Genomic DNA, 20,974 nt, shown 5'->3' with positions numbered 1-20,974 from the left:
CGAATAAATTCAAAGTTTCCTAACATTCACTTGAATTATTAAGGTAATGTAAAAGTTTATACTATTGTTATGTAGACTTTTCGTTGGGGTAAATTTTGCTTGATACGACTGTTTAGGGTTAAAATCAATTTCAACTCTTCTAAGACGATCCTTTGATTATAGCATGAAATTCGATTTCAAAGTGTGTTCACTACTAGAAAAATGAGTAATATTGGCGCCTCTCTAGGACATGCTTAATTATTTGGTAGAATGAATCCTTATTGAACAATTGAAGTAAGCCTCAAACTAAGCTTTATAATGTATTAGCTAGACTAAACTTTTAAGAGTACTGTATTAATCGATTTTAGGTCACGTTTACTTATCCGCAATCGTATTGGAAATCAATCATAATGAAAATCAATCGGAATCGTAATGTTATTCCATTGATGTTATTTACTAGAAATTTTCTGGAATCGTAATTAGAATTTTTTTGACGTTGTTTACTAAAACTGTCAGGAATCGGAATCGGAATTGGAATCAAATATATAACAATTACTAATAGACCCCTTTCTCTTTTTTAGCTAATTACAAATATATTATTGTGCTAATCTTTTTTAAATTACAATAATATTAATTTAATCTATTACTATATTATTGATAGTAAATATTTTTTATTATAACAATTTATATAATATTAATACATTAAAGAATAATTAAAATAAAATTACATCAAATAAAATATTTTTTATTTGAACAATCAAACTTTAATATAACATATTATTAAGTTTTATTATTCTAAAAGTAATAATATCTATTTAAAAAATTTATTGATATTAATATTAATTTATCCTATTACATAATAAAATCACATCAATTAAAAAAAATTGGAGCAGAATAAATTATAAAAGTATAAAAAAACTAATTAAAAATTATAGGGATCTCATCCATAGATGAGAGAGAAAAGGTAAAAGTGGTACATTAATTATAATATATATGTGAGATCGACGGAATAAGGAATGAGAATGAGATTGGTGGGTTGTAGGAGTGTAATGAGATCACACATTTTTTATGCAATGAGATTACAAAGTCTGAGGTGAGTCTTACCATTTGATCACATTCCTACAATTTGATAAACACCTAGAATCAAAGTTCTCATTACGATTCATTGATTACAATTGCGGGTATGTAAACGAGGTCTTAATCTTTCTTCAAGAGTTTGACCCTCATAATCATAACTTCTTATCATCTTTCTCATCTTATAGAGTAAAACCACTTAGAAATTTGAACTCTTTAATCCATAGATCGTAGATTTTGCCCTTTTTTTCGTGTCATACCGTAATACTCGACCATTAATTAAAATCACTTTGCCAATTGATGTTTAATTGAGTTATGTGAATCATTTATTTCAAGCCTTTGTTCTTGTTTTTGTTCTGTTTTTTTTTGTCGGTTTCACATTTGGAGTAAATTTGATTTTTTTATGAGTCATTGAGAAGATACAATGTTAGGAATGAATGAGTAAGAAAAAGGAGCCTTAAAAAATAACATTGAAAATGATGGAAAAATAGAATTTTGTGGTCGTTGATACGTAACAGAGCTTTCCTATCAACTCAACTGCTTTAATCGTTCTGGTTGGCTTTCAGTGGGTCATGACCCTGGCCCGACCAATTCGACTTGTCAGTCACAAGTTTTGATCCCTATATTATCCCGTTTTGAGGGTGTAGTTCTTTAGCGTTTAATCCGTTGATCATGATTCCTAGTCTTGATTTGTATAACTTAATTTTGCCCTTGACAACCTAAGAAAATGAAAAGAGATTTTGCTAAATTTTATTGAGCATTCAAGATGGTAAACGTGCATAAGACAGGAAGAAAAAGGATCACAAAACTTATTTGTTAGACGATTTAGTAGAATAATTGAATTTTAAACTTTTAAACTTTGAGAAATTAAAATAATATATATCTTTTTTCAGGACAAGATTAAAATCAAAAGATAAACTTTATTGATCAAAATCATATTTAAATAATTATCATGTTTAGCATTGAGAGAATATAACCAACCCAACCTAACTTAACTTAATTAACATAATAGGTTAAGGTAGGTATAAATTGTTATTTATAAAGTAAAATTACAAAAATAATTTCCTTTATAGTAGGATATATCTTTTATTAATACAATAAGTGGGGTGCGAGATTCGAACTCATCTCTTGATCAGAAATATCCACTATGAAAATGACAAAAAATAAAAACAAAATTCAATTAGAATAAAATCAATGAAAATAACATTCCTAGATGCTATTTACTAAAATTATTTGGAATAATAATTAAATTAATTTTCATACTAGTTACTCCATACATAAAGTAAAAATCATAATACACGAGATCTTTTAATTATAACATTATTTGTAAGGATGGGTTTTTTTAATTGTTGATTTTTGTATTATTTGATAAATTGCCTTTCTTTCTTTTTATCTTATTTAAATATGTAAATGACTAATTAGCATTTTTAGAGATTTTCCATTTTGGGATAAGGGCAAACATGACAAAGTGCTCAGCATCCCTTTCACATTCTCAATCCATTTTACTCATGTTTTTATCATTATCACTTTGTTTTTTGTTTTTTTGTTTCAAAAATTAAATATAATAATTATTTTTTGAACATTTTAGTTGTGTTATAATTATTCCCTCTCGTGTCACATTACTCTAACAAACTTTCAAAAGGTTGTCCAATTGAATAAAAATACTTGTGAAGCATGAATTGCTATGGAGCCAAGAAACTAACAATACCATACAAACAAGCAAAATGTTGCCCAAATTGCAAAAAACTAAAAATAGATTCACAAATTGTTTTTAGTTTAAATCCTATTTTGGTTTGTGTCGATATGAGCAAAGTCAAGTTGATTTAAGACACATTTACTTACCTCTAAAAAAAAATTTAGGAGTTTGTGTGAATCGTGGTTCCACTCATTATTATTATTATTATTATTATTTTATACAACATGTGAAGTGGTGGATCGAACTCACAACGTAATGGTTGAAGATATATGTCAATTACCACTGAGTTATGCTTGCTTTGACTCTAGGTTTATACCGCTGCAAATTACCGTTGAGTATATGCCAATTATCATGGTTCCACCCATTATTGAACAAAAAGAAAAAGAAAAATTCTATTTTCGTCTCTAAGTTTTCATTTTTGCCTCTAAACTTTAAAACATTTAACTTTTAACACTTAAACCTTACATTAAAGAAAATATCTTAATCGTTACTACTATATAATTTTTGTAAATTATCTAACAAAAACTTTACAAAGGCAGGTCTTTGATTTTTTTTTAGTACAACATATTGGAGAGGGGATTCAAACTCACAACCTATTGATTAGAGGCATATGTCAATTACCGTTGAGCTATGCTTGGTTTGACAAACATGTCTTTGATTTATATACCTATTGAACAAATATATATATTTTTTTTGTTCATATATTGAACAAATATTTACCCATAATTAGTTCAGTATTTAAAGTCATATGATAGGTTAGATAGTTTCAAAAAGGATTTTCAATTTTAGTAATGACTAATGAAAAATTTATGGAAAGAACTAAAATAAGGTTTTTTGAGAACATAACGGCCAAAGTTAAATAAGTATGAACGTTTAGAGACTAAAATGGGATTTAGATCATTTTTTTTTATTTGATGATATTTAATGTGAGTGTAAGGGTAACAACTAGATAAGTTAAATATCCTAAAAAAAAAAATAATAATAATAAAATAAAAAATATGTTAAAAGGGCATTTGTGGAACATTTTAAAACGGGCTTAAATTCAAGGGCCAAGCCCAACTTACATGCGCTTCCACACATAGGCTGCCTTGCTAGTCTTTGTAATTGTTACTCATGTTAATAATTTGTAATACTTTAATTTGAAATAATAAAACCAATAAAACCAATAAAATAATTTTAAGATTTTTTCTTTTTTCTTCAATTATTACTCACAACTTGGCAGTATGTGTCGATCAAACACCCTCCAAAATAATATTAGAAGCAATGAGTAAACGCGTGAACTATAAATTTAAATGAGGATGACAAAAAATGAATTTTTTATATAAAGATTATAGCCTAAAATAAAATAAGTATTGTGACCCAAATAAAAGTAAGATTAATAAAAAAAAATGCAAATCATATTCATTAATGCTTGTTACTAAAATTTTGTTCTCTTAGGTTTTGCATTTTTTTAATAATAATAATTGAAACTGTTTATAGTTTAAACACGAGAGAAGTGTGACTTCAAAGTATGGTAATCTCATCCGGAATTGAGGTAAGAGAAAGTGTTGAAAATAAAGACTTCAGTGTGGCTCCTTGCAACCATTTATATATAATACGGTAAAAATTGTATCTAACATGTACATCTCTATTAAATGATACTTGGTAACCCTAATCACAAGTCACTCAATTATAACTCTACAAACATAATTCTTCAAACAAAACACACAACTTTTTGTTAGAGAAGGATAAAGACTTTTATTTTTATTTATTTCTCAAAATCAATATCTTGTATGAACTTACATTAGCAGATCTCCCTATAATCGAGACTCGTGATCTGGACTGAGCAACACTGTGACCAATACATACACATGACTCAAACTTGAGATCTCAAGGTAGGTTGTACCTCAAGGTCCCAAACGTTTGCCATTGTGCCATCCCCAGAAGCCTAGAGAAAGATAAACACTAACATTTACACAACTATATGCATCCATAAATGATTTTCTTCTTGGCAAGTAATCCAATAATGATTACAATTTCGTAAAAAACTAAACTTTTACCACATGCACCATACCCATCAACCGTTTTCTTCTTGGACAAGTAACCCAATTATGATTACAATTCCGTATAAACTTTACGACAATAAAAACTCTCCATTTAAAAATACATATTTCATCAAGTGATCATGCCAAAAGAGTAATAAAACGTGCACACTTAAACTATACAAAAGAGTTGGTTACAAGAACTAGCTAATTTCTTTCATACTGATAACTACTAATCAAATTAGCAAAATATAAACCTAATAACACCTTAACCATTGGACTTGTTACAAGAAAGTGAGAGATGAGACAGAAGCCATCGATAAGCTTTATAAGAAACTTCATATGAAAGAATTAGATGAGAGACAGCCAATCAAATATTAAAACTCTTATAAGTATTGAATATAGAGAGAGAGATTGGTGGATAAGTAATAAGGTCCAGTAAGAGTGGTGGTTTGCAAGACATGCCATCTCAACCCTTTGACTTGAAGTGCATCCTATTTGCGCATTTCCCTACTAATATTTATAACACATCCCCTTCTTCAATCTGCATTTTCTAATTGCATTGCATTTCTCCCCATTTAGTAGTCACACCATGAATAATCTCAACAATCTCATGACCATTGCTCTCTCTTCTCTCATCCCTCTCCTTGCTTTCCTCCTCATCAATCATCCCGCTCCTCGCTTCCTCTCCGACCTTGACTTCGCCTTCCTCCGCGATCACGTCACGTGTCGTCGTCACCACCACCACCATCATCATCACCGTCGTCATGAAAGCCCGGCCGATGAAGAAGACCAGGCGGCTTCTAGTTCCATATGTGACATGTTCCCGGCTAGCCTTCTCCCGACAGAAACCAACACCACCTCCGTCTTTTGCGTCGACCGCAACGGGTGCTGCAACTTCACGACCGTTCAGGCGGCGGTCGACGCGGTGCCGAACCTGAGCCTGAAACGAAACTTGATTTGGATCAACAGCGGAATCTACTAGTAATTATAATGCTAAATATGTTGATCGAATCCACAAACTCTTGGTTGAAGATATATGTTAATTATTGTTGAACTGGTTCTTGATTTTGGTTATGGATTATTGTATGTTTGTTTCGCAGTGAGAAAGTGATGGTTCCCAGATCAAAACAAAACGTGACGTTTGAAGGACAGGGCTATACAACGACGGCCATTGTTTGGAACGACACGGCCAACTCTTCTCATGGCACCTTTTACAGTGCCTCTGTCCAAGTCTTCTCTTCCAATTTTATTGCCAAGAATATAAGCTTCATGGTATATATATTAATTATCATTTTTAATATTTTAAATCACATTTTTAATATTATCATTTTTTTAGTTCAACCAAAATAGGGATTATTTAGGTTTAGATTAAAAAAGATAATAATGCTTATTGGATCTTTATAACTCATTTTTAAACGTAGTCACAAATTATTTAGTCGAGTGTGCCGTAATTATTATAATAGGATGGTAGAGATTTGAAGCTAATTTGCCAGAGTATTTTTATAGCTATATTTATTTACAGTTAAATTATAGTAAATGATAAATATGTTGGTTAGAACGAGTTTAATTGAACGATAATTAACATATATCTCTAACCGAGTTTGTGAATTCGATCCACTGAATCCAACTAAAAAACTGACAAACATGTTTAATAACTTAAAACTATGATAACTATTGATTTTTTTTCTTTTTTTTCGAGGAATGATGAAATTAGCTAGGTTAAATTTTAACGATAAAATATATGTAATTAAACCTCAATTTTAGGTTAATTATATTTACTTTTGTCGACCAGTTTTTTCTTTTTCTTTCTTTTTTTTTTCAGAAAATTTTGTCTGCCAGTTTGATAACGGTTTGATAATTATTCTTTTTTTTTTATACCTGGTAAATTTGATGACACGATTCTTTTAATTTATAATCAAGGTGTGTAAAAACATTTTTTAAATTTTAAGACCTGTTTTTAGTTTCTGAATTTTGTTAAAACCTAAAAGTCAATTTTATAAAAAAGAAAAAACTTAAAAGTCATTTTGTATGGTGAAAAATGTAGACAAAGATCTAATTATTAGGAAATAAGGTTAATTAAAAAAAAACTTCACACTTAAGATTCAAACAAAATAAATTTGTTGTTGCCTTAAAAATTTTTTTTTGATAATTCATGATTTGAACCTACAAAATTAGCCAACCTCAATCTCATGATTATAATAAGATGTTCAAATCTCCTACGCTCGCTCCCATCGATGAATTAAAAAAGAAAAAATATTGAACCCTAAGTTCTGTTTTAATTTCGTTAGGATTAATCAATAAATGTAAATCCAAAAAAGAAATTCCCCAACAAAAACCAAAATCCAACCAAATTAATTAACAAAATTTGTGGCAGAACGTGGCGCCAATTCCGGGGCCGGGCGATGTGGGAGCGCAGGCGGTGGCGATGAGAATCGGCGGAGACGCGGCGGCGTTTTGGAGCTGCGGATTCTTCGGAGCCCAAGACACGCTCCACGACGACCGCGGCCGCCATTACTTCAAGGATTGCTACATCCAAGGCTCCATCGATTTCATCTTCGGCAACGGAAGATCCTTCTACGAGGTAATCGCAATCGGAGCCCTAATTAATTAATTATTTATTTTTAATTTTGAAGCGCTAAATCAAATATAAAATAAAATGAAATCGCAGAGTTGCCAGTTGATTTCGATGGCGAATCCGGTGCCGCAAGGGTCGAAGTTTGTGAACGGAGCGGTGACGGCGCACGGCAGAGCCTCCGCCGACGAGAACTCTGGTTTTGCTTTCGTTAACTGCTCCGTCGCCGGGACCGGCAGGGTGTGGCTCGGCCGCGCGTGGCGTCCCTTCTCTCGCGTCGTCTTCGTGAATACTGTCATGACCGATATTATTGCACCCGAGGGGTGGAATGACTTTAATGACCCTGCCAGAGACCAGTACGTTCCCTTCCCTTCCCTTCCCTTCCCATAATTTTAAACTTAAAAAAGGAAAACAAACAAATAATCTAGTCACTTATATTATAAATAAATAAATTTAAATTTAAATTTAAATTTATTTATGATTTTTTTTTCTCCATTGAGCTTAGCAAGAGAAGTGTAGCTTTTAAATCTTAATATTGCCATTATTTCTTACTAATTTTAACATGAAAATCTTTCGACAAGAGTAATTTCAATATGGAAATCAAAACCTAAAAAAGATAAAAAGATCACAATATTAACTATGAATATACAATTATTTGTTAATGTAGGTTGAGGATCCCACATCGATAAGGTAAGAGATCTAACAAATATTTATAATATAAGTGTACTCCTCCTTTGATTGTCAATTGAATTTGAATGAATATTAATAATTTTAATAGGGTATCATAACCCAAAGGCTCAAATGGACATCCGATCCATAAATCAGATTCGATCAAGATCAATGAACTAAAAGAGCCACGATCTTGAGGAGATCATTGTCATTGTCAATTGGTTTTGATATAAAATCCTATAAATATTAATAATTTTAGTAATGCACATGTGCTAACTTAGGTTAAGAAGTCAAAGTTCATGTCTAGTATTACTTCATGTCATATATATTTAAACTTTTAAAAAGTTTACTTTGATTCTTTTAACTTCTAAAAACTACTATTTTGATTTAATTTTTTTCAATCATAAATTTAGTATGACACTCAAAATTTTTTGAAATGTAATCATAATTCGTATTAAAAAAGTTTACATTTTGAGTTAAAATTTTGTAAATAGAATAAAATTGTTTCATTTTCTTAAGACCAATAATTAAAATAAACAAAAAATTGTAACATAAAAATATAGAGTCAGAAAATATTATTTAAAACTTTAAAGTATTAATTGAGACAACTGATTTGATTTGATGTGTTGATATTTCAGGACGATCTTCTATGGAGAGTACAACTGCAGTGGCGCAGGCGCCAATACCGGCGCCAGGGCGCCGTTCGTTCAGAGGCTCAACGACACACAAGTTTCTCCTTTTCTCAACTTGTCCTTTATTGATGCAGACCAATGGCTACATCCCTATTGATTTCATGCCCTATTCTTTTATTCGATTTGTATATATATTCTTTTTATTCTCCTTACATATTATTTGTTTCTTAAATATAAATTTAATTATCCTTTCAATTTAGCTCATGTTATTAACATTATTAACCAACATTATGTTGATTGATGTCTTGTGCGACGCTTTCAACTATTTGTCATATTAAAATCGACTCTCGACCAAAAAAATATAGTTGGCGGGCAAATCATGTTTATTATTTTGTTAATGATAATTGTAAAGAATGTGGACTAAAAAAAAGTTAAAAGTTTAGAGAGAGAGTTGGTATTTTAAGAAAGATATTTGGTTAGATTTCATCGAAAGGATGGAGCCAAAAAAACTTTTACAAGGAGGGACAAAGGTGTACATGTCAACCTTTTGTATATAAAATATTTCAAATCTAATATTTAAAAATATTGTAGTTTTAATCCGGTTGAAGCGAGGGCATTTCTTCAAAAGACAACTTTATCCAAGTTGCAAAAGTTCTTCTCTTGTTTAAGTGGCAATATGATATCCCTTTGCCAGACGACTTTGCTAACCAACTAAACGGATCCCTTATCCAAAAGATCAAGGTGGCTACCAAGTTTTATAAAATATATGAGTTACTCTTTCACTACCTATTCATTTTGGAATGAAAGTTGAAAAATAGAGAGGAAGGAAGGTGTGATTGAGACAAACTAAATCTAATAAGCTAATTAAACTTAGAAATGAATTATAAAATAATCATATTTTTTCACAATATTACAAAAAAAAAAAAAATAGTCACGCTGTAGGGAAAGGAAATTATACCAACTTGAACGTAACTTAATTCGGATAAAACATCTAAACATCTTCGCAATTCCTAAATATATATTCATTCTATTATCAAACAAAATTTTGTATGGATAGAAAGGGGTCAATTTCATGATTAAATTAAGATTTTGTGTTTGTTATGTTCTTGTACTCTTATATTACATTAGATAAGATTAAGAGTAGGTTAATCATGGTTTTTTCATCCTTAAATCATGTTGTTATGTACCTTCAATGTAAGACAAGAATTACCCTATTTCCTTTTTCTCTCCCACATTTTCCAAAAGCCAAACCGAATTATCGTCTGTGTATGTGCTCCCCGGAAATGTATTCTATTATAAGAATCGAGCATAATAATAATAATAATTAAAAAAAAGTCTCTTATTTTGTCTAGAATACTCAAAATTGAAAATTTAAAGACATTTTTTAAACTCTTTATATTAAAGCTAAATAATACATCATCTCGCCGATATTAGGTTCAACAGTTAAGGCAATCCACTCATTCCTTTGAGATTGGACGTTCGATCCTCCATCCTCATCTTTATTGTACCAAAAAAAATACATCATCACCAAATTTATACTTATATTAAAATATTATTTTGTTCTCTACACTTTGAGATTTGTTCTATTTCAAATTTAATACCATCTCGTGTTGAAATGTAATTTATATACTTCCCATAAATATTTGAAATACTCGATATTAGTTCGAGATTAACTTTGGCATAACGAATTTAGTCCCTCTTAGCCTTGTTTTTATAAATTTGAAAAATATATTCACTCTTGTCTTTTTTTTTTTTTTTTTTGTCAAAGTCAAATAGAAATTAACATTCAAATTACCTGTACAAATTTAAACACAATTCAAAGTAGTGAGTAGATAAGACACTTATTATTATTACTACATCAATGGTTGATGGTTCGATGTTATCCTTACAATTTGTTTGAGGGTAAAAACCGACTTCCCACATGGACCAATGACGATAGTTCAGACATATCAGTAAACCTCAGATACTGACGTGTGGAATTCGTAAAGACCATCTTAGTGTCATTGACTATGTCTATCCGAGCTCACTCGATATCGAGCTAAGACTCGACAGCTTGTAACTGCCAAACCACCTTGTTAGAACGATTCTAACAGACTTGTTCTTTTACTTCACCTATAAAAGGAACTCACTCCAACTTATAAAGTACCTAATTTTATCTAAAGACAACTTATTAAATTTGTGCTCGTCCTGACTTTAACTTCGTGTTTGTTGTTATACTTAAAACAGGAAAAAAACTAAAATAATTTATTTTATAGTTAACTCAAACTTAACCCAACTAAGATGTTTATTTAATTAAAAAAATCCATTTATTTAATAAACCGAAGAAAATAGGAAAAAAGTCGCATGTCACGACCTAGAGCAGTTACAGGCTACTGCTTTTGAAAGCAAACGTACGTCGCCATTTCCAAAAGAGCAATAACCAGTGACCAAAACCCTAATCGTTCTCCAAGCGACGATATTCCTGGCCGTACGAATTTCTCTGAATCTTCTTCTTCTTCCATTTTCTTTTTCTCTTTATCGCTTTTAATCGTCTTTACAATCATGATCTTCCTCCCGGGTAATGTATGTAGTAGTAGCATATTCTTTGATTAGGGTTTGGATTTTAAGCATTCATGGCATGCCTCTTCTTTGCTACTCATCATCATCGTCTTAAGTTGCTGTTTTCTTTAATCTCTCTGGATGGAAATCGGAAATGTGATGTTCTGGTGACGTTCATTGTTTGATTTTGTCAAACTGTGGAGCCAGTCGGTTTAATGACTCAGTGACTGACGATCGTTTTGGTTCCGAATTCGGAGTTGCTTATGAGGTGTGGATGTTCGTCTTTTTCTGATTATCCCATCTATGTACTGTTTATATTAATCGAAACAGAGGTTGAGAAGTTATTTTATGTTTTGTACATCTGCTTTTAGCTTTCTTGGGTTCCCTTGTGGTTTTTGATGCATGATTTTTAAGGAAGATGTTCATCTGTGGAGTCCTTTTATTTCTCTGATTTGAAGTCTAGGAAAGAAAAATGGCTGAATCGAAAGTGAAGACCATTAAAAACCCCCCAGTTGCAATCAAGCTGGAAGCTGCAGAACGAGGAGATGTGGCTGAATCAAAAGTAAAAACCAACAAAAACCCCCCAATTGCAATCAAGGAAGCTGCAGATCAAGGAGATGTTTACAACAACATTTCCAATTTGGTTACCGAAATGAGGATTGTTGCGAATAGACAGATTGATATGGAGCATAGGAGCAAAATTAATGACTTCTTTGTCTGTGAACCTCCTTGTTTTGGTCAGGAAACCGATCCTTACGCTGCTAAATACTGGATTTTGAAGCTGGAAACTATCTTTGATTGCATAGATTGTTCAGATGAGCAGAGGGTTTCTTTTGCTGTCCTGAAGCTAAATGATTCTGCACTCTCTTGGTGGATAGTGGCAGAAAGACACTTGAAAGATGAAGTTACAGTGACATGGGAGAAGTTTAAGGAATTATTCTTTATGAGGTACTTCCCACGATGGATGCAACACCAGAAGTATGCCGAACTCTGTAGTCTGGAACAGGGAGATAGAACCGTAGCAGAGTACGACGTAGAGTTCATCAAGTTGTGTTCTCTTGTCTACGATTTCATTGGTAGTGAGGCTTGGGAGACTTCCCTGCATGATATTAGGATACAGATTTGCTTATTACGTGACACCACCTACCCCCAGGTGAGGGACATGGCGTTAAATCTGGAACGCCGCCTCAACGCTCAAGAGGATCAAGATTAAAACTATTGATTGAAGTAGAATGACAGCAGAGGGGAAGTTGGAGTTGGGGATCGATCACCTTCATCACCTTTCAATGGTGATCTTTTTGAAATGTGGTATGGTTCTGATTGCAAATAGTTTAGTTTATAGTTTCATAGGTTAGGCTATGAAGTTCATGATAGTTTCTTGTTTTTTCACCTCCAAAAAACAGAGTTCCCCACTCCCCATCTGGTCTGGCAATCACTGCCTTATACTGTTGTTTTTGTTTGTTGGCTTTTGTTAGGTGAAGTCTTTAGCATCCAGCTGCTTTAAAAGCTAATGCTGCATTGTCTATTGCTTTAATTTGATCTTTTTTTTTTTCCATTACTCATGTTTTGCTTATTTTATTAAAAATTAGGGGCGAAAGAAACCGAACCGACCCAAAAAATTGATCCGACCTGAGTGGGTTTGGGGTTGGTTCGGTTTAATCAAAATATAGATCGAACTTAATATTTTCGGTTCGGTTCGGTTCTAACTGATCGTAGGGTTTCACTTCCAGTTGTGCCGCCCTCCCCCTCTTCACGACTCAACCCAAGGTGACCCTCTCCCTCCCTTCTCTCTCTCTATAAACGGCCCAACGATAGCTACCCACGATTTTGAGTGGCCCAGCGGCAGCGACCCAGATCTTACAACTTTTCTATTTGGCAACCAATGGAACCCAACAACCTAATAACGTCGATAACGTCAGATGTGGATTTTGGAGTTGCAATGACCAATGGTTCCTTCGATAACATCGTCGAAAATTCTAGTGATTCGTCCACAGTTACTGCGGTTGAGAGCTGCAATTCCTCGGTCTCTGACGGCGGCAGTCAATTGTCGAGAAATTTTGACTTCAAAAGCTTGTATGTGGGTGGAGTGAAGAAATTTCTGGATTTTGGAATAGTTTCATTAAAGAGGAAAAATAATCCTAGGGTTAGAAGGAGAAGAAGAAGAAGAAAGAGATGGGAGGGATTAAATTAAATTAAAAAAAAAAGAACTGAATTCAAGTTGGTTCAGGTCGGGTTTGACTCGAAGACTTTCGGGTAGGTTCGGTTTTGGCCCAAACAAATTTGGTTCAGGTTGATTTATAAATCCATCTTTTGGGGAGAGGAAAGATCCAAGAATTTGCAACTCTAATATGTAGATCTTTAATAACATAACCCTCTCAAGATCAAAGAAAATTTCTACGTAAAACCTTCATATTCAAACCCTAGCTCGTAATTTGTTGGCTATGAATAATGATTGTAGCCATTCTTTGGCTGTTTGTTAGACGTCTCTCTCAATATTTCTATACTTTTTCGTTCTACTTTGAATTTTTTTTTTCCATTTGATTTATTTTCAGATCGCGATAAAAGATTCATTTCCCTTTTTTTTATAGTTAAATTAATATTTGACTTTATATATTGTATATGTTATTCTTGGTATTTGTTTTCCAGATGTATCTCCTAAGTTGTGACTAATCCCGATTTTATTATTTAATAATTGGTATCTGATGTGTACGTTCTTGATGTTTTTGTTATGGTTAATGTTCTCCAATTTACGGATTTTTAGTTAGAATTTATTGTGGGTTGGAGTTGACATTTTAAGCTTAATATATCTTATATGTTTTGTGAGATTATTGTAATGTTGGACGTGGATCTAAATAATTTCTACTGTTCTTTTACACGGTTAAAGAATAAAGTCTTACTTTCAAATATTATTGATTTTGTAAAGTGGGTGCTTGAAGCGTAAGTTTCATATCTCAAACTATTTAGTAAATATCGAGTTTTGGTAGAGAGTTTAAAAAGTCGTAAAGCAAAGAGTAAAAGTTCCATGGTTTTGTCGAAATCTTTAAACAAAGGCAATTAAGGTACACAAGACTTTGTTTTTTTTTAAATATAACATATGTGAATAATATTATCTATATATTTTGGTTTGTAATTATAAATGTAATTTTATAATATAAGATAATAAACAAAAAATTATGTTATAATATGAAAATCATTATTGAATGTTTTTACCAATGATATACTTTTATCTTTAATTAATTTAATTCTAAACCAACTTTTTTTATAATAATAAAAAAGTAATGTAAATACCCTTTAAAAAGTAAATTATAAATTATTAGTGAGCCTTTTCAAAATTTTATAAGAAACCTTGCAAAATCTCTTAAATTATTTTCTTTTTTTTTTATAATAAAAATCTTTCAGTCTCTCTTAAAATACCACCATAAATACATTTTATTAATTAGTTTATATTATTTTATCTCTAGTGATTATCCCATCTTATGAAATATTGTAAACAATAATGAATATATTACTTTGTTTTTTTTTTGTGAAGATATAGTGAATAATTACTTAAAAAATATTATAAAAATTAACAAGTACTTGGCCAAAAGTACCGTTAATCAAAATTATAATTGATGTCTATTGAAAAAATATTTTAATGAATCAAAATTTAATAAATATAATTTTTTTTGTAAAAAACTTAAATTTACATAAATTTAAAATTTAAATACATAATTTCAGTTTTGTCTTCTTAATCTTAAAAGTTTCAATATAGTTTCAATATAGTCCTTAATTTAAAGATAGTTTAAATTTAGTTCATGTAATTTAAAATTTTCAATTAATTTCTTATTATTTAGTCAAAATCTTACAAATTATCTTTCTTATTAGTCTATTAACACCATTTTATGTGATAACATACTGATATTTTCTACCAACCTAACTATATATACACACACATACATATATGTGTTTTGGAAAGTTAGTTTAGTTAGTTGACTATATCAAAATTTAAGATTAAATAAAAAAAAAGTTTAATACGAAATTAAAACTTTTAAAACTATGTGGAATTAAATTACAATCAAATTATAATTTAAGGTATACAGAATTTTGGTTAGAAGTTAGAGGAAGGCCTTTTAATTTCCCCAAAAGAGTGTCCCCCAATGGGGCAACCACCATAATGGGTTTCTCCAGAGTTGGAGAATTTTCATTTGTAATTTTCTTCAGCAGATATTCATATTCTATCTCCCATTTTCTTGTGGGCACAGAGAGAGAGAAATCATCCCTCTGCTTTTGCGTTGCTGCGAGTTACGAGGAAGAAGAAGAAGCAGAGTTCAATGGGGGAGGAGATGGAGCAACTGCTGAATATGGGGTTTCCCGACGAGCTGGCGGCGCAAGCCTTGGCCGCCACCGGCGGCAAATCCACTCTCAAAGCTACCGAATGGATTCTCAATCATAAATCCTCTTCTTCTTCTTCTCCTCCTTCCTCCAAACCCAATCCTAATCTCCCCCTTCCTCAACCCAACCTCCAGCCCAAACTCGATCGCTTCTTCCTCTTTCAGTCCCGCCCTCCGTCTTCCTCCGCCGCCGCCGCTCAATCGCCTCACAAACGAGACTCTGCCGCCATCGACTGCGCACCGGAACAACCGGCCGACAACGGCCACCCTACCAAGCGTCCGAAACAATCGGAATCGCTCCGGCAGCGCCAGATTCACTCCTCGTTCCTATTGCCGCCTGATTCCTCCGACGGGAGGCTGAATCAGCCTCACGAACCTCTATCGGAGCGGATGCGGCCTCGCACCGTGGACGGTGTTCTAGGGCAAGATCACCTTCTCGCGAAGAATTCCATCCTTCGTTCTGCTCTGGAATGTAATCGATTGCCGTCGATTATCCTTTGGGGGCCGCCTGGTACAGGTAAGACCTCGATTGCGAAAGCTATTGTAGGTTCCGCTTCTTCCTCTCAGTCTTTTCGTTTCGTTTCCTTGTCTGCTGTGACTTCCGGCGTCAAGGACGTTAGGGATTGTGTTGAGGAAGCTAGAAAAATTAGAATCAAGAACAATAAGAGGACTGTTTTGTTTTTGGATGAGGTTCACAGGTTCAATAAATCCCAACAGGACTCCTTTTTGCCTGTCATTGAAGATGGAAGCATCATCTTCTTGGGGGCCACTACCGAGAACCCTTCCTTCCATTTGATCACTCCATTGTTGTCTAGGTGCAGGGTTCTTACTCTTAACCCCTTGAAGCCCCACCATGTTTCCATGATTCTGAAACGAGCTGTGGATGATTCTGAGAAGGGATTGGCTCGGACTGTGACCATGGCTGTTCAGGTTGGGGAGGAAGCTATTGAATTCTTAGCTGCTAATTGTGATGGTGATGCCAGGACTGCTTTGAATGCATTGGAGATCTCTGCTATCACTGCAGCTGCCCGGTCCAGCCCCGCCCACATCGATGATTGCAATCAAGAAGATGCCAATGGCGATACTACTACTGTGACGAATCGGGGAGACGCATCTTCGTCGTCGTCGTCCGGGGCCGTTGTTACTCTGGATGATGTGAAGGAGGCTCTTCAATGTAAGCATCTTGCCTACGACAAGGCAGGGGAAGAGCACTACAATCTCATTAGTGCACTTCACAAGTCCATGAGAGGAAGTGACGCAGATGCCTCAATTTACTGGTTGGCAAGAATGTTGGAAGGTGGAGAACAGCCTCTGTATATAGCTAGGAGACTCGTAAGATTTGCGAGTGAGGACGTCGGGTTAGCCGATCCCTCAGCTCTCAACCAGGCTGTTTCTTGCTATCAAGCCTGCCATTTCATAGGCATGCCCGAGTGCAACGTCGTTCTGGCGCAATGCGTCGCATACTTAGCACTCGCTCCGAAGTCGGTGGCGGTGTACCGGGCCATGGGAGTTGCAGAGAAGGCAGTGAGAGAATCAGTTGGGCAGAACGAGGGCGTTCCTCTTCATCTGAGGAATGCTCCAACAAAGCTGATGAAGGAAGTTGGATATGGGAAGGGCTATATTTACACTCCAGACGATCCCACTGCAACTCAGAGCTATCTTCCTCCATCTCTTCAAGGCCATAAATTTCTCAAATGGCCAGAGCCACAAGATAATACACAAAATTGACCACTTTAGAGTATGTAACTGTAACTTTGCTGGTGATACTCTTATTCCTTTTGGGGCTTTACTATTCTCTTTAATGTGGAGTTTTTGGGACCTTTTGTTTTTGACATTTTCTTCGTTGGGTCCTTTTACCATTACATTAATGCGGATGTTTGTTGAATGTGATGATGATGAATTCTGTGTGCCCCATCTTCTGCCTTACTATGCCTTACTTTTGTATTGTTCTGTGCCTCTCCCTCACGTGCGTTTTTTCTTTTGTAAAGTTTTTGGTCATCAAAATCTCGAGATATTAAGATTTTTTTTGTTTAAGTACACAAGTGGAGTGCAAGATTCCAAATCTCTTGGTAAATATCAATTACCACTAGAGATTCACGGAAGAAGATATTTCTCCTTCCCTTTTTTCGGAAGAAAATGAAGATCCGGACAAAATCGATGAAAGAAAAGAGATTCGAGTGAATGGAAAGGAAAAAACAAAGGATGAATTCCACTTTAAAAGGACATGCTATCAAAATATAAAAAGATCTGTTTATGAAACTTCTTACCGTGCAGTATAAATGATACGAAATCTTCCATTTCGATACGAAATCTTCCATTTCGATGTATATATTGAGTTAAAACTTATGTTGGCCAGTACATATTAAGTCTCAAATGCTTCTATAGATGGTACTAGTTCAAGCCTTATTCATTAACTTTGAATCTATATTTTTAGTTTAATTTTCATCCTTTCAATTCTCATTTCTAAATTTATTATTTTTGTTTAATTTTGTTATTTTTATTTTTTTTTGTTTTATATCAAATAACAATTATGGAACAAAATTTAAAAATTACTTGGACAAAATAGGTATCTACGTGCAAACATGGTAATTAGATTTTCATATTTAATTAAAAGAAAAAAAAAACAATAACAGACAATAACTTTACAAACCGTTATAAAATTAGAAAACAATTAAAAAAGATTTGACCTATAAACACTCAAACAGAAAAGCTTAATTAAAACATAAATAAATATTATTAGTATTTAGCAGGTTGAAAAGTTTTGAATCCAAAATATTGATTACACATGAAAAAAATGAGATCAAACAAATATATTTAGAAAAATAACAAGTTAAAAGGAAAATTAAAACCCATAAAACTTCACATATGGATTTCTCAAGTAACGGAGGCAACTATATATATAATTCGTCGGGGATAAAACAAGTTAACTAATATTATTTCAATCATATATAGTTTTAGACATGGTTTTAAATATTCATCGACATGTTGATATTTTCATCGACATGTACGTGATTTCATGGATTCGACATCGACATAAGGGACAAATCGACATTTCCATCATAATATAAAAAAAATCGACAAAATATGAAAAATATCAACAAAATATCAGTAATATATACATAATATTAATATTAATTATTCTTTAACCAATTTAGAAATATGAAAATGTTTATTTGTTAATTTAAATATTTTTTACAATTTTTTAATTTCTATAACTTTTACGTATCGACATCGGCATTTTATCAATATTTCCATAAAATTGAGACTTCAACATTTTCATCGACATTGATATTTAAAAACTTGATTTTAGACCATAATTAAATCAAACTAGAATTATGATAAACCAACCTATAGTACTAAACCTTTTCCTAGCAACCTGAACATAAGTCAGCGGATAAAGTCAGGGGATAAAGACACATATTTCCAACAAGAATGCTGTAAGTTCTAAACAAAGTCTCGCTCCAATTTTATTGCCACATCTCTAATATCGGCGTACTGCATGCTGTCAATTTTTAGCTTGAATTCAGACCTCAAACCATTGAAAAACATGGAAGATTTCATTGCATCATTTTGAATGCACTCACCGGCAAGATGAAACAATCTATCAAATTCTTTATCATATTCAACCACAGTTTTATCTCCTTGTACCAGCTTGCAGAGCATAGTAAAGTTTTCTTTCTGCATCCAAGATGGATGGTACCTTTCAAGGAATTCCTTCTTGAAGTCCTTCCATGTGATTGGAGGAGCTACATTTTTTTCCAGCCAAATCGCCCAATCGATAGCATCGTTTTCGAGCATGATAGTGGCAAACGAAACATTTTCTTCGTCGGAGCAATCTAAAAACTTAAACAATCTCTCCAACTTAAGAACCCAGAGTCTGGCCTTTAGGGGGCCATCCTCGCCTCCAAATTTAGGACTACGAGCATTAAATCGCCGAAACTTGTCTCTACGTTCATGCTCACTGTAGTAGCATGCATATAAATCCTCATTCTGTTCTCAAATTCGCAAAACTCGTCGTAAAAAGTCTCTAAAGTGACCATTGCTGGCGGAGCTTCTTGAGCCATTTTCTCTCTTGATTTTTCCTTCCTTCTGCGGGACAAGAGATTGGATCTAGCCAGCTGTAAGAATTAAGAATGTTTGGCTGATAATAAATAACTCACTTCTCGATCGTCAACCCCCTCATCAGTCACTACGAACATCCTCGATCAATGCAACTTCTTTCCCTAGAGGCAGATTGATCAATGTCCCATCGAGAGAGAGAGTTTGAGCTTGATGCACTTGAACCCCGATCCATCTTGACCTAGGCTAGTCCTGAAAGCTGCTTACTGTCCATCCACTCATCCGATCCCTTTAAAAACAACCTAACGAGGGCGATGGAGAGGTTAATTAGGGATGCATTTACTATATTTACTATTTACTATTTATGTAGGAGAGATGTTGGGAGAAAGGCATATTATGCATTGCGCAGGTGAGCAAAAAGGATGGAAATTGTTGCGAAAATGAGTGATGATCCGGAAGAAGCAAACATCGAAAAGTTTTACGACGAGTTCTGCAGATTTAAGGGGGAAATGAATGGTGCGATAGCCGAGTAGAGGGAAGAAGATAATAGAAACAAACTGGAGTTTGTTTCAGATGAATGTCCTTTTTACAGGCACCCCATGAATGGCAAACACTGGATTTTCACAATGGAAAAAATGTTTGATATCATAGGATGCTGTGATGACAACCAAAAGCTTGATTTTGCACTCCTCAAGCTGCGAGATGATGAACTTTTATGGTGGATGGGAGAGCAAAAATGTGCAGAAGCAGAAGCAGAAGCCATGACGTGGGAGATGTTCAAGTTCTTATTCCAGGATAGGTATTCCAGGATAGGTATTCGTACAACCCATAGATCATCTCTCTACATTCAAACTTTGCCGGTTAATTAGAGCTTGTTTCGTAACGTTCATGTTTTCTGTCTTTGTTTCTTCATTTTTAATAAAGAAAAATAGGATTACATGTCTCCAACACACATAAATTCAAAGATAATCTTTGTGACAGAGTGGGAATGGAAACAAAAAACAAGAAACTTGTTTTGGTTGTTTCAAAAACTTTTTGCTATATTATTGACAGATAATTTGTATTTGACTTTTCTTGTTTTTTAATCAACTAGGTGGACAGATGTTGGTGACTCAGCTCAAGTCTTTTTATCCAACTCATATGGGTATTTTTACCCATCCAAACAAATTCGGTTCGGGCTTTTTATTCAACTGGGCCTTTACCCAAGAAGTTTGTTATGCCACCTACAGATAAATGGTTGTTGGGGTGGCAGAGTGTGGTGCAGAGTGCGTAAGAGAGAGAGTGAGAGAGATTGCAAAGAGAGAGCCATTTTTGTAATAGGGTGACAAATTCTTCTTCCATCCTAGGGTTCTGATTTTTTC

At 33.6% G+C, this 20,974-nt stretch overlaps 4 protein-coding genes across 7 annotated transcripts; 3 read left to right on the top strand and 1 right to left on the bottom strand.

Moving 5' to 3' along the window:
* Positions 1-5,304: 5,304 nt before the first annotated feature.
* On the top strand, positions 5,305-8,905 carry LOC111008131 (Pectin lyase-like superfamily protein). Its single transcript, XM_022280728.2, has 5 exons — positions 5,305-5,754; positions 5,874-6,045; positions 7,148-7,354; positions 7,442-7,701; positions 8,653-8,905. Exons 1-5 carry the CDS (start codon positions 5,363-5,365, stop codon positions 8,801-8,803), a joined length of 1,182 nt encoding a protein of 393 aa, XP_022136420.1. The 5' UTR covers positions 5,305-5,362; the 3' UTR covers positions 8,804-8,905.
* Positions 8,906-10,977: 2,072 nt separating this feature from the next.
* LOC111008132 (uncharacterized) lies at positions 10,978-12,718 on the top strand. Of its 4 annotated transcripts, none has more exons than XM_022280732.2 (2): positions 10,978-11,113; positions 11,648-12,718. In XM_022280732.2, the coding sequence occupies exon 2, from the start codon at positions 11,657-11,659 to the stop codon at positions 12,395-12,397; it is 741 nt and encodes a 246-aa protein (XP_022136424.1). In that variant the 5' UTR covers positions 10,978-11,113; positions 11,648-11,656; the 3' UTR covers positions 12,398-12,718. The 4 variants fall into 4 exon arrangements, with proteins under 4 accessions (XP_022136424.1, XP_022136421.1, XP_022136422.1 ...); XM_022280729.2 differs by having other exon boundaries at positions 11,643-12,718; XM_022280730.2 differs by having other exon boundaries at positions 11,004-11,452.
* Positions 12,719-15,236: 2,518 nt separating this feature from the next.
* On the top strand, positions 15,237-17,466 carry LOC111008297 (AAA-type ATPase family protein). Its single transcript, XM_088117589.1, has one exon. The coding sequence runs from the start codon at positions 15,495-15,497 to the stop codon at positions 17,280-17,282; it is 1,788 nt and encodes a 595-aa protein (XP_087973715.1). The 5' UTR covers positions 15,237-15,494; the 3' UTR covers positions 17,283-17,466.
* A 1,532-nt stretch (positions 17,467-18,998) lies between these two features.
* On the bottom strand, positions 18,999-19,753 carry LOC111008300 (uncharacterized). Its single transcript, XM_022280954.1, has 2 exons — positions 19,715-19,753; positions 18,999-19,544 (listed from the first exon to the last, which is right to left on the bottom strand). Exons 1-2 carry the CDS (start codon positions 19,751-19,753, stop codon positions 18,999-19,001), a joined length of 585 nt encoding a protein of 194 aa, XP_022136646.1.
* Positions 19,754-20,974: the final 1,221 nt, after the last annotated feature.

Source organism: Momordica charantia (genome assembly GCF_013281855.1).
Source record: "Momordica charantia cultivar OHB3-1 chromosome 10 unlocalized genomic scaffold, Mcharantia_2.0 BLBB01000010.1, whole genome shotgun sequence".
In the NCBI taxonomy this organism is placed as follows: domain Eukaryota; kingdom Viridiplantae; phylum Streptophyta; class Magnoliopsida; order Cucurbitales; family Cucurbitaceae; genus Momordica; species Momordica charantia.
This window is presented reverse-complemented; position numbering and strand designations above follow the sequence as displayed.

Bases quoted from the DNA above. Each gene is read 5' to 3' on its own strand.
- LOC111008131 (XM_022280728.2), top strand. From the start codon at position 5,363: ATGAATAATCTCAACAATCTCATGACCATTGCTCTCTCTTCTCTCATC. The intron at 5,755-5,873 runs GTAATTATAATG...TTTGTTTCGCAG, and splicing joins ATCAACAGCGGAATCTACTA to TGAGAAAGTGATGGTTCCCA. The intron at 7,702-8,652 runs GTACGTTCCCTT...TTGATATTTCAG, and splicing joins AATGACCCTGCCAGAGACCA to GACGATCTTCTATGGAGAGT.
- LOC111008132 (XM_022280732.2), top strand. From the start codon at position 11,657: ATGGCTGAATCGAAAGTGAAGACCATTAAAAACCCCCCAGTTGCAATC.
- LOC111008297 (XM_088117589.1), top strand. From the start codon at position 15,495: ATGGGGGAGGAGATGGAGCAACTGCTGAATATGGGGTTTCCCGACGAG.
- LOC111008300 (XM_022280954.1), bottom strand. From the start codon at position 19,753: ATGTTCGTAGTGACTGATGAGGGGGTTGACGATCGAGAA. The intron at 19,545-19,714 runs GTGAGTTATTTA...ATTTGAGAACAG, and splicing joins AGGGGGTTGACGATCGAGAA to AATGAGGATTTATATGCATG.